At 42.1% G+C, this 13432-nt stretch overlaps 1 protein-coding gene across 17 annotated transcripts in view; it reads left to right on the top strand.

Annotated features, from left to right (window-relative positions):
• Positions 1-13432, top strand: part of TNIK (TRAF2 and NCK interacting kinase) — a 458011-nt gene that overhangs the window by 389473 nt on the left and 55106 nt on the right. For all 17 annotated transcript variants that reach the window (XM_068281022.1, XM_068281018.1, XM_068281020.1 and 14 more), the window contains 2 exons: positions 3649-3888; positions 12858-12964. In XM_068281022.1, coding sequence (XP_068137123.1) covers positions 3649-3888; positions 12858-12964 — 347 coding nt within the window. The remainder of the gene's footprint in view (positions 1-3648; positions 3889-12857; positions 12965-13432) is intronic.

Here is a 13432-nt window from a genome sequence, read left to right as displayed (position 1 = left end):
CTTCCTGTTAAAATGCGTTTACAGTAAAGTGGCTCTTAGCAAAATGTACCCCCCAAAGAAAGCCTAATTGGTGGCGGAAAAAACAAGATATAGATCAGTTCATTGTGATAAGTAGTGATAAAGTTATAGGCTAATGAATGGGAGGTGAACATTTCTCTCGTGAAAACCACGGAACCTGAATGGGTTAAACAATATTGGATCCAGAGTCTCTCCCTTCTTCACTATACCCCCATTCTATTTAAGAAAGTATACCATATTCAAATCGGAATTCAATCCCTCTGGGATTCGTGTTCCCAGACGGTAGATCCAGGTTGCCTCAATTTTATACAAATCATTTTCAATGTCGCCTCCCCAGTGTGACACCTTCTGCTTCACAATTCCCTTAAAGGGACACTTAAGTAAAAAAAAATGAGTTTTACTCACCTGGGGCTTCCAATAGCCCCCTGCAGCTGTCCGGTGCCCTCGCCGTCTCCCTCCGATCCTCCTGGCCCCGCCGGCAGCCACTTCCTGTTTCGGTGACAGGAGCTGACAGGCTGGGGACGCGAGTGATTCTTCGCGTTCCCAGCCAAAATAGCGCTATCTATGCAGCCATAGCATATATCATATACCATATAGCAGCATAGAGGGGGCTAATGTGTCTGGGAACACGAAGAATCACTCGCGTCCCCAGCCTGTCAGCTCCTGTCACCCGAAACAGGAAGTGGCTGCCGGCGGGGCCAGGAGGATCGGAGGGAGACGGCGAGGGCAGCGGAGAGGTTCAGGGGGCTATTGGAAGCCCTAGGTGAGTAAAACTCATTTTTTTTGTTTGACTTAAGTGTCCCTTTAAAGCGCAATACAGTTGGATTTCTATTGTGGTAACGTGCAAAATGTGTCCCCAGCGGGCTATCCTTCTCCGGCTTCTCAATATTTTTTACATGTTCACCTATTCATGTTCCCAATCGTTGTTTCGTTTTTCCTATGTACAATAAATTACACGGACATTTTATACAATACACAACTCTTTCCGAATTACAATTTATATTGTCCCTAATTTCAAAGGACCTAGTACCTTTTGCATTCATAAACGTTTTTTTTCTCTCCACTAGGCCACACACATTACAATCTCCACAGCTGTACATTCCAAACTTTTGCGGAAACTTATTCAACCAGGTCTCCTTTTCCGTGCTCACAAATTCCGATCTCACCAATTTGTTCTTTAAATTGGGGGCTTTTCTGGCTGTCATATATGGTCTTTCCCCCACTAGATTTCTTATTCTCCTATCCAATAACAGAACACCCCAGTGTTTCTGCAACACCTTTTGTAATGGGTACCAATGGGCCCCATAGGCTGTAACAAATCTGATAAGGTTTTTACCATCTGGACCACCCCCCATTTTTTTACGGGGAGACCGGCCCTTTCTCAACTCCTCCCTTTTTGTCTCCATCATTTTTTGATACTCCTGTTCCACCAATTTCTCTGGGTAACCTCTCTCCCTCAACCTTACACTCAATTCCTGCCCTTCCCTTACAAAGTCCTCATCCCGGGTACAATTTCTTTTGTGCCTATAAAACTGTCCTCTAGGGACAGCTCTTTTCTGTGATTCCAAATGGAAACTGGAATAGTGCAGCAATGTATTCCCTGCTGTAGGCTTCCTGTAAGTGGAAGTTATCAACCTCTCTCCTTCCTTCTGAATTTTCAAGTCTAGGAATGAAAGCTCCCTCTCATTCCACTCATAAGTAAATTTGAGATTCCTCTCATTTTCCTTCAATCTCTCAATAAAAGCATTCAACTGTTCCCTGGTTCCTCGCCAGACCAGGAGCACGTCATCAATTAACCTCAGCCAAAGGCGAACATGCCTCTGGAAGAGGTCCATGGGATAGACATCCTGCCGTTCCCACAGCCCCAGATGGAGACAAGCGTAGGCCAGGGCACAGGATGCCCCCATCGACGTGCCCCTGATCTGGCGATAGAAACGGCCATCAAAGCAGAAGCAATTGTACTCCAGGATCAACTGCAAGGCTTAAATTATAAACTCATTATGGAGTCCCGACTCCGGGTAATGCTCACGAAGGAAAAAGGATGTCGCAGCCAATCCCACTTCGTGGGGTATAGAGGTATAGAGACCCTCAACATCCACACTTACAATCAAATCCTCTCCATTCACAGGGCGTCCCTCCAGGACGGCCAACACGTCACCCGTATCCCTAACAAGTGAGGGTAACGCCTCAACCAGAGGCTTCAACTTTCCATCAAGAAACTTACCCAGTCTCTCCAATGGACCATCAATTCCTGACACTATTGGCCGTCCCGGAGGTTTCTCCCTATCCTTATGGATCTTGGGAATAGTGTAGAATATCGGAGCCCTAAAAGTTAAAACTCTGCAAAACTCCGCCTCCTTAACTCCTCCGCCTCCCAGATTCCTTCCGGTATCAACCAACGAGTTAACCCTATTTTTAATGGCCAAAAATGGGTTTTCCTTCAACCTCAGATATGTACCTTGATCACCAAGGAGTCTTAGGCATCCTTTCAAGATACAGAACATTTATATTGCGCTTTTCTCCTGGCAGACTCAAAGCTCATCTGAGCTGCAGCCACTTAACGCATGACCAGGATCATTAGGGAGCCTTGGCCTAAGACTCTTAACTGTTTTACATACTGGCTTAAGCCGGGATTCAAACCCTTGTCAAAAAGCTCGAATCCCACATCGAGGGCAACAGCCTTACCAGTACGCTATCCAGCTATCGCTAACATACCAGTTAAAAGCTTTGGCGAGTTCTAAAATCAGGCACTGGGGCTGTCACCTGATTCAATTGCATAAGAAGACGGAGAGAAGACTAGAGGCTGTGGCTAGTACAGAGCGACAGGGAGTGGCGGCGGTGCTAGCAGAGCCTGCTAAGCTTGGGAGCCTGTTGGCTCTAGTGACAGATGGTGAGTGCCATAAGCTATAATATAGATGTACCCAGTTCTTAAAATATAGCTTGCACCAGAAAATATAAGTTTTCAAATAATGCACTATAAAGGGGCTTTTTGGACCATTGTAGCCCCTTACACACTCCAATGCATTCTGGTTCACCATGAGCTTGCTGGTTAGTCTGTACCTACAAATAATGCACCAAACTGAATATAGAATGTCCAGCTCAAAGTATTGTCATTGTAATGAGAAAAATTAGGACTCAATTTAGATTGGCCATAGATTTAGAAATGGTAAATTCTTTCAATTTTTAAAACGTTTTTGTCATTGTTCACATCCAAATTCACCTCGTCAAGAAGGATCCACTGTGTAAGAAATCTAGACTTGTTGTTTCTAAATACTCCCCAGGTATGTTTGACAGCATGTGAGGTATAGCAAAGGTAGTTGAAGGCGCCTTGTAGCACTTGAGCATCAGTGTCAGTTTCCAAACAATAGCATGCAGAAGGAGGTGGCACTATGAAAAGATGCAGTAAGTTTAAGTAAACTGCATCTATTAATGTGCCAACGTCTTCTCTGTATTTCTGATCCATTGGTGGAACTGCACACCTTGTCTGATCATTTCACTTTACATTGATTTATATTTAGTTCTAACCTAATGGGTGCATTTAAATTTACATTAAACATCTTCTAGCTGTATTTTTTTAAATACTTAAAGCGGTGATTAACAAATTATCTTTTTTATTATTATTTTATTTAGCAACTTCCACTCTTGGTGTCTGTAAAAACAACTCCAGTGCCATCTTTGTCAGCCTCTCAGTCATTACATGAACAGTCTGCAAAGGGCATGTCCGCATTCCAGGAAGGAATTGTTTCTCATCGACCTGAAATGCCAAGGCAGAACTCTGACCCAACCTCTGAGAATCCTCCTCTTCCTCCTCGCATTGAAAAGTTTGACAGAAGTTCTTGGTTACGGCAGGAGGAAGATCTTCCACCAAAGGTCAGTATGCCAATCTTGGAATCTAATTTACATTTTTTTAAAAACACCTGTGTTATGGTTACTATCCTATACATTTCTTTGTAGTCATTTTTTGTACTTAAAGAGACTCTGAAGCGAGTTAAAAACTCGCTTTTTAGCTTATAATCAACATGGGCATGCTTGCCCCAGCTAAAACGCTGATATCTCATGGCTGAACGAGGGGTCTTTACCCCCCAAATCCCCCTGCAAAATCCACAACCAACTTGGTCATAGATTTTGCTGCTCATGGAGGCAGGGCTAACCTCCATGCACGTCTATCAGCGGCGGATCTCCGCCCCTCCCTCTCAGTGAAGGAAGACTGAGAGGGGGGGGCGGAGATACGCGCTGATAGACTCGCATGGAGGCAGGGCTACGGCCATTAGCCCTGCCTCAACAGGAAGCGATCCCCGGCGAGCATGGAGGGGATTTGGGGGGTAAAGACCCCTGTTCAGCCGCGGGATAGCGACGATTTAGCTGGGGCAACCATGCCCATGATGATTATAAGCTAAAAAGTGAGTCTTTAACTCGCTTCAGACTCTCTTTAAAGGGAAACCTGAAGCAAAAATTGAGTGATGAGATAATTAATTGTATGTGTAGTTTGGGTAATAAATAGAACATTAGTAGCAAGTAAAAGTCTCATATTTTTATTTTTAGTTATTTAGCTTTATTTATTAAATTGCATCAAACTGTCACAGGGTCACAGTTGCAGTTTAGAATCCACACTCTGCATTTGAAGCTGTAAGGGCCCGTTCTCATTAGGGAGGTAAGCAGGTGATTCCCGTGAATCGCCGGGGCGCTGGCGCTTTATAAAGCACTAGCGCCATTCTAACTATATTGCAGTGATCTCACTGCCGCCGATCATGGGCGATTCGTGATTACCAGCAATCGCAAAACATGCTACATGCAGCATTTTTACCACAATTCTAGAGCGATCGTGATTAGAATGCTAAAAATCAGTAAGCATGATCGCTAAAACATTGCGAGAGTGTACATTGATTTTACCACTTTAATTGTGGTAAAGTCACCTGCTCTAGTTTTGCGTTTGCCAGTGTGAATGGGCCCTAAAATAAGTAAACTGATGACCCTTTGAACTATCCTGCAGTAAAATCTTATCTTAAGCTGTCTCTCACTGTTTATTGGCTGTTTGAAGAGACTCTGAAGTCTCGTAAAAACTATCTTTTTATTTAAAAAAATGTGTTTAACATAATTGTCCTAACGAAACCGCTGCATCCCCGCCGCTGTAATCTATCTAAATCCCCCCTAACTCCCTGGGGGGGCAATCCGGGCAGCGCTTCCGTAAGAGGCAGAGCTATGAGCCGCAATTCAGCGCGTCTGTCAGCCCGAAACGCTACCTCTCCCACGCCCCTCTCAGTCTTCCTTTACTGAGAGGGGAGGGGGAGAGGCAAGATACGCGCAGACAGATGCGTGTAGAGGCAGAGCTGCGGCTCACAGCTCTGCCTCACATGGAAGTGCACAGGGCAGCAAAATGCACCACCAAGAAAGTCGTGGATTTTGCAGGGGAGAGGGGGGGGGGGTTAGGGGGGATTTAGATAGATTACAGATTGCGGCGGTTTAGTTAAGACAATCATGTAAAACACATTTTTTAAATAAAGAGATTTTTTTTACAAGACTTCAGTGTCTCTTTAAGCTCTTCGGAAAACGGACCTACTTCAGCAAGCTCAGAGGCGCTCTGTTGCATAGATAACACAAGTTTATTAACGCTTCTTGTACTGGAAACCAGAAAGGGACTTCAAATAACTTAGTACGGGTTAGTGATGAGCAGAAATGACATATAGTAGATAAATGGCTGCGCTGGATATAAACACTTAAGGATCCGTTATCTTTTAATAATAAAAAAAATGAGAAGAATAAGATCACACTATAGGAGAAACTCACTCACACTACACTCTCACACTTGAGCAAACTGGTTTCCTTTTAAAAAAGTAAAATAACCATTGTGCAATATCCCCCTTTAAAAATGATAATCAATAAAATATATACGCTGCACTACGGTCACCTTGCAAAAAATACAGTCCTTCTAGCAGTACTACTCTTTCATAAGACCTTCATCTGAAGAATCCACTTGTGCCTGATGTATATAGTATTCAAACTGAATATGGCGCTAGACAGTCTCTACTTCCCATGTCCTTTAGACTTGTCTATATTTGCATGCACTTACAGTTTATAAAACGATCTCACCACAAGTGGGGAATTGGACGTCCATGAGTATCTCCCTATGTGCCCCCTCCTGGTGATAACCTCTCTCCACATGGGGCCAGGTACCTCAATAGACCTCTGCACACTTCGTCCCCCTCGATCGGTATCAGAGACGGGCTTCGTTGTTGTACTTTGGGTCCGGCAGATAGGCGTCACTTCCTCTGCTATTCAGTGCGTGTCACCGACCTCCACTCCTATTTCCTTGCGTTCCACACTTGTTGTATTCGCCCTCACTGTCTGTATAGGTGAAAAATGTGTAAATAAAAGGTCCTGTATCCTAGAAAATGCGGGGTGCCCCTCCACTTCCTGGCTAGAAGGATTTGATTGACATGTTTTGACAGTAACATCTGTCTTCCTCAGAATCATTGAGTGGAATCATACCGGTCGCCATATTTATTTGCCACATTGGTCCAGCCTCTGCTCCACCTACAAAATATTCTTAAAGGGATATCCTCCTCCATATCCATTGTAGTGTAGAAATCCGTAGTTCATATAGCTGTAAGAGCATGAAAAAGTGCATTCTATATTTGCATCCCTTCAGGAGCATGAACAAGTGCATTCTATATTTGCATCCCTTCAGGAGCATGAAAAAGTGCATTCTATATTTGCATCCCTTCAGAAGGGCATACAACAATAAAAAAAAAGGTGGAGAAATAGAAATAATCAATATTTATAAAAATTCTTTGAGAGCTGTACATATACATTTTTTTACCTATACATTATAACTTGCGTCCCATAGGGCACAGATATCCACTAAATATAGAAACCAGTTGCTCCTAAGGAAACCAGAGTGCTCATATACTGTCACTTCCATAATTCCCCCTCATCTCCTGTTTTCAATCCCATTCTGATAAAATGATATTTTATTTTTTTATTTAAAGAAGCCAAATGGTTCCATTTCTTCATTTAAGCCTTTAGGGGCTAGAGTATCTAGGCTGAATATCCAGTTGTTTTCCCTCCTCGACATCTTTGCCAGATAGTCTTCCCCCTCTACTATACCTACATACCACCTCAATCCCATAATACACCACATTCCACACATTACAGTTGTGAATGATCTTGAAGTGTTTGGATAGGGGATGCTCCTCCCAGCCTTTACTGATATTGTTCAGATATTCCCCGATTTGACTTGACAGGGATCTCTTGGTATGGCCCACATATCTTTTTCCACATGGGCAAGATAAACCATAAATGACTCCTTTCGTGTCGCAGGTGATGAGGTCATTGATCCTATACCTTTTATGATTCCCCTCTATATGAGAGATCTTGCTGTATCCCTGGGTTTTGTTTTAGTTTTTTTGCAATTAGAGCGCCTCCCACATCTCACAAAGCCCCCATTTTCCATTTTATGCCAGTTGTCACCACCCCCAACTCCCACTGCCACCTTTGCTCCTATACTCCTTAATTTCCTAAATATAAAAGAGGGATGCACCGGGAGTATTTCGTTCAGTATTTTATCTTTCCTTAGTGTAGACCAGTGTTTGGAAATAATGTTCCGGATTTTCTGCCTCTGTGGGCCATACTTCAAGTTCAGCTCTGAGGGAGTAACCTTCCTTCTGTTCAATCCTTCTTTTAACTAACAGATCCTCCCGTTTCATCAATTCCACTTCCCCCTTTGCTTTATCACCCCTTCACCATACCCCTTTTCCCTAAACCTATTCATCAGAACCTCCACCTTCCTCATCTATTGCTGTTCTTCTGTACAGTTTCTTTTAAGGCGTATAAATTGCCCCTTAGGAATATTATTTAGCCAGGAGGGCAGATGGCAACTTGTAGCAAGAATATAACCGTTTCACATAGGTATGTGTTTTAAGTTGGTTAGTTTCCACATATATATTTAGATCTAAAAAGTGGATCTCTCGATTGCTAATCTCAGATGTGAATCGTAAGTTCATTGTATTACTATTAAGTTTCTCTATAAAAACTCTCGAGCTATCAGTCCCCCTCCAGACGAGCAGGACATTATCAATAAATCTTTTCTAGAAGACCAGGTCCACTCCGGGCGCCCCATGCCCGTATACATGGGATCGCTCCCAATGGGCCATGAAAAGATTAGCATATCCCGGCGCGACCCTGGTCCCCATCGCTGTCCCACTTGTCTGGAGGAACTCTCCGTCATACTGAAAATAGTTGTGTGTAAGTATGAAATCAATTGAGTCTAAAATAAACTTCCTTTGTTCCTCTCTAAGTAGGGAGTCTTCTACCAAAAATTGGCTTACTGCCTCAATTCCATCATGATGCTGTATAATGGTGTACAGGGAACTGCTGTCCAAGGTACCCAACAGCCACCCATCCTCCCAGCTTATGTCTCCCAACAGATTCAAAGCATGTCTAGAATCCTCCAGGAAGGCCGGGGTGGTCCTCACATACTTCTGTAAGAAGGTATCTACATATCTGGACAAATTTGAAGTGAGGGACCCAATACCTCATATAAAAATGCCTTCCCGGAGGATCCACCAGACTCTTGCAGACTTTTGGGAGGTGGTAAAAACCACAGTTCTAGGATACATTATGTTCACATATTCAAATTCCTTTTTGTTAAAAATCCCATCTCGATACGCTGCCTTAAGCAGATCCTCAAGTCCCTTCCGAAACGGTCCGCTAGGGTCCCCCCCCCCCCAGTCTTCTATATGTATCCGTGTCATTCAATAGGCGGAGGGTCTCTTGTTTGTAGTCAATCTCACTTTGAATGACTATGCCCCCCCTCTTTTTGTCCGCTGGACGGATGACAATACTTATATTTTGTTGGAGACTCTGAAGGGCTTTAGATTCCTGTTTGGTTAAAGGAATACTTAAGTCAAAAAAAAAAAATGACATTTACTCACCTGGGGCATCCCTCAGCACCCCGAAGCTGGATTGTGCCCTCGCAGCCCCGCTCCGATCGTCCTGTCCCCGCCGGCGGCTACTTCCGGTTCGGCGACAGCCGCCGACAGGCTGGGAACGCGGCTGATTTTCCGCGTTCCCAGCCGCTGCTATCACTTTCTATGCTGCTATAGCGTCTATATATACGCTTTAGCAGCATAGAGAGTGATAGCAGCGGCTGGGAACGCGGAAAATCAGCCGCGTTCCCAGCCTGTCGCCGAACCGGAAGTAGCCGCCGGCGGGGACAGGACGATCGGAGCGGGGCTGCGAGGGCACCATCCAGCTTCGGGGTGCTGAGGGATGCCCCAGGTGAGTAAATGTCATTTTTTTTTTTTGACTTAAGTATTCCTTTAAGTTACAGAAGGAGGCAGATAGGGGCTTAATTTTCCTTAGATCTTTCTCGATATTGCGTGCAAAGATCTGCATTTCTTTACTCATCTGGTTTAAAGGAAAGAATTTTGAGGGTTTTTTTAAATCCGTATGCTGAAAATACATGTTAGCCCGTTTGGTAATCAGAGGATTTTTTTGAAAACATTTCTTAAGACATAATTTCCTTGTATACTGTTTAATATCAATATACGTCTCAAATGTATTTAGCTTACACGCGGGGGCAAATTTTAATCCCTTTTCTAATAGAGCTTTCTCGGACTCCTTTAATTTAAGGTTACTGAGATTGTAGATGACCCTTTCTCTATCTGCCTTATTACCACTATCAGTCTTCTGTTTCCTCCTACCCCCCCCCCCCTCCACCCTGTTCCTCCCCTTCCCCCTGTCTTGATCCCTGCCCTTTGGCCAAAAAATACTGATTAATGGTTTTGGTATTCTTTCCCTTATTCGTTCTCGAATAGGGTAAGTTGTTTCCTGGGTTTTCCCCATTCCTATTATTAGGATTCATGATTATTCTCTGCCTTTTTTTTATCAAAGATAATTTTTGGTGTTTTGGAATTTTTTTTCTTATCAGGAACTTCTTCCCCCACTTCTATAAGGGTGTAGTATCGATTGTATAGTGGGATTTCTTGACTTCTGTTGTGGCTTCTATTCGGGTCAGTAATCTTACCCCTACTGTTGATGGAGCCATTTACATCATATGCACTCTTATTCATGGCTTTTTCTAAATTCTTTTTTTCTTACATCAATATTAAGGCTTGTTCTACTGCTATTGGACTTATGTTGATTTTTCCTACGGGGTATATTCCATTGATCACCCTGAGGATTAGAATGGTCTACTTGACTAGTTTCTGGAGCATCATAGTCCTCTCCCACTACGGACTCGTCCATCCCCACGGTTCCCTCACTATCACCACCTCCAGTAGCTCCGTTTGCTCACACCCACTCCCCCTCACTTACCTCCCCCTCCAACGATTCTTCACCCTCTTCAAGATCCACCCCCCAACTGCCTCTGTGTAGATACCGGTAGTGTCTACAGTTTCAAAGGACTGACTATGAACACTGGACTCACACTCCACTTCCATTTGTGGATCACCCCGAGGAGCCAGTGTATGTATGAGTATAGAGTCCCGGATAAATTTATTTTTCTTCTTTATAATTTCTTTTCCCAGATTTTCCAGTCTACCATTAGTGTTTTGTTTTTTTAGATTCTGATATTCAGGTACCTTACAAAATGGTTCCATATTACCTTTCATCTTCCTTCTTAAAGAGACACTGAAGCGAAAAAAAAATGATGATATGATTTGTATGTGTAGCACAGTTAAGAAATAAAACATTAAGATCAGATACATCAGTCTAATTGTTTCCAGTACAGGAAGAGTTGAGAAACTCCAGTTGTTATCTCTATGCAAACAAGCCATTAAGCTCTCCGACTAAGTTAGTCGTGGAGAGGGCTGTTATCTGACTTTTATTATCTCAACTGTTCCTGGACTATTTACTTTTCCTCTGCTAGAGGAGAGGTCATTACTTCACAGACTGCTCTGAAAGACTCATTTTGAATGCTGAGTGTTGTGTAATCTGCACATATTATAGAATGATGCAATGTTAGAAAAAACACTATATACCTGAAAATAAAAGTATGAGAATATTTTCTTTGCTGCTAATCTTCTAGTAATTATTCATAGTACACAACCAATTCACTATATCATATTTTTTTTTCCGCTTCAGTGTCTCTTTAAGGCCAAAACACTGGCTCCTCCTGGTGTCCCTGATGAAGGAAACAACTTGCATATAGAATTCATGAAACATTCTGTCCCACTCCTCTTGTACTACGGGTGTAGCTAGATCTGCTGCCAATTGCTTATAGACAGTCAGTCCCACAGGTGAAACCTCCCACATGCTGTTCCAACGTGGCCACTTCCTATTGGTCTTTTGTCTCTTTAATAGTTTTTCTAATTGTCTGTGGTTGTATACTACGTCTTCCCAGTACATTCCTTCCCTCTCAGTATATTCCTGTTGGTTAAAAATTCATTCTATTTCCTTGCTTATTTCTGAATTCCCAGATGTCTTGTGTTTGATCAGCTGCTGCCATCCTTGCAGGGGTTTAAGAGACAAAACTAAATTACATTAAATAATGTAATTATTACATTATTAGCTGCTCCAATATCAAATCCACACTCAACTACAGTTATATATAGTATATTTTTCTAATATGAATTGGAAGTGGATAAAAATGCCCTGGACTCAGTCCAAATACAGATTATGGTATAAGTTGCTTAAATGGCACTCATATATTCTCCCCGCTAAAATGGGATTCCCTTGTTACCACCACGTCAAACAAATTTACATACTGTATAGTAGATAAATGGGTGCAGGAAAAGTAGATAAATGAGCAGAAATTACGCCTCTGCCTAATCACACATAGTAATTCGCATTTATTCATCACAATTGTAATGAGTTTTGTGGAAAAGCGTAATTCATTTCATATGTAATTGTAAGCATTCGTAATTACACATGAATTTACTCGTAATTTTGTGCTGACTTTGGAGGTAAATAGCTAAGCCCCAATACATGCTATTGCTACCAAAATTGTTACATTTGTTAAGGAGAATAGTCCAGGGATCCAATATGGAAGCCATTGAAGCTCTCCAGATGCGTCTTCGGCAGGATCAGGATATTAGTAAATCACAAGCTATTTGTGCCAGTAGAATAAGTAGCAAACATTTATTAAACAAAAATAAAAATAAAATGCATGCATTGGCCTTTACAAGGATCACCCTTGTTTCATCAGAGGCAGTTTGGTAATGATTGCTAAACTGCCTCTGATAAAACAAGGGAACAAGGAAACAAACTATCAATGCACTTTCTCTGCATAATTACTGAAAAATGAACAAAATTAGGTTTGATCCACAAAAGTATTCTTACCATTTTATACTGACATTGGTAAAATTGCCAGTACCCTCATCTTGTGTTGAGTGTAGCTTCCACTCCACTTGGTAGCTATGGAATTGCAATGGAATTACTACATTTGGTGTTGCCGTCAGAATGATTTGTACCAGAAGTTTCTATGATAATCCCTATTTTTGAAATCTTGACCACCAAAAGCAGAGTTCAGCAAGTCAGTTTTGAGATTTTGTGGTTATGGCTCATACTGCATGGATTGCGTCATTGCACTGTTCAGATTTCAAGGAGGGAAGGCACAGACTGAATATCTGTAAGAAGATGATAGCCAATTGCACTCACAATCTGTGGTGCAGCAAGTGTCCAGTGTATGGCCTCCTGACTAAATACTTGAAAAGTGACCTATTTGATATCTGTTAACCTGTTAACCAAGTAGTGTCTACATATGAAGAAACCAGCTCAGCAGCCACGTTTACAAAGTCTAAGATTTTTATGTGCTCGTTACTGGTGTCCTAAAACATTAGTCCATGGTCTCTGGTGCTAAAATATCTATTTATATAATTTTGATGTAATATCACTTTCAGGTGCCTCAAAGGACTACTTCCATTTCCCCTGCACTAGTACGTAAGAACAACCCTGCCAATGGCAGCAATCTGGGAAGTCGACTAAGCACACAACCTATAAGAGCAAGGTAAACTGTTTTGATTTTTTAAGGGCCTCTCAAATTATCCAACACTACACTACATGCTACACAAAGGGGTTGGAATGTCTCCTTCAATGAAAATTGGTGCTGGAAAAAACACAACTATGTAATAGCCATATGACCATATACAACACCACAGTGCTCAAAACTGTTCCATGTCAACTCTAGGTTTTGTTTTTTTGGGGTTGGTTTGTTTTAGCTCCTTAAGGTGGCCACTAATGATCCAATCTTTTTTATCCAATCTTACCATTTCTATGTAATATAAGGGCACTCCCTATATTATCCATTCAATATATTCACTCAATTTACCCTTATACTACATAGATTTGGTAAAATTGGTTGAAAAAGTTTGGATCATTAGTGGCCACATTTAATGTCACATGAGCTTGCACTGCTTCATAAATAACATGAACACTTTTTATGCTTTAGTCTAGCAATTACATTACATGTTCTTTA

This window comes from Hyperolius riggenbachi, chromosome 4, assembly GCF_040937935.1.
Source record: "Hyperolius riggenbachi isolate aHypRig1 chromosome 4, aHypRig1.pri, whole genome shotgun sequence".
NCBI lineage: Eukaryota > Metazoa > Chordata > Amphibia > Anura > Hyperoliidae > Hyperolius > Hyperolius riggenbachi.
Note: the sequence above shows the minus strand (reverse complement) of the source record. Positions and strands in the feature narration are given on the sequence as shown.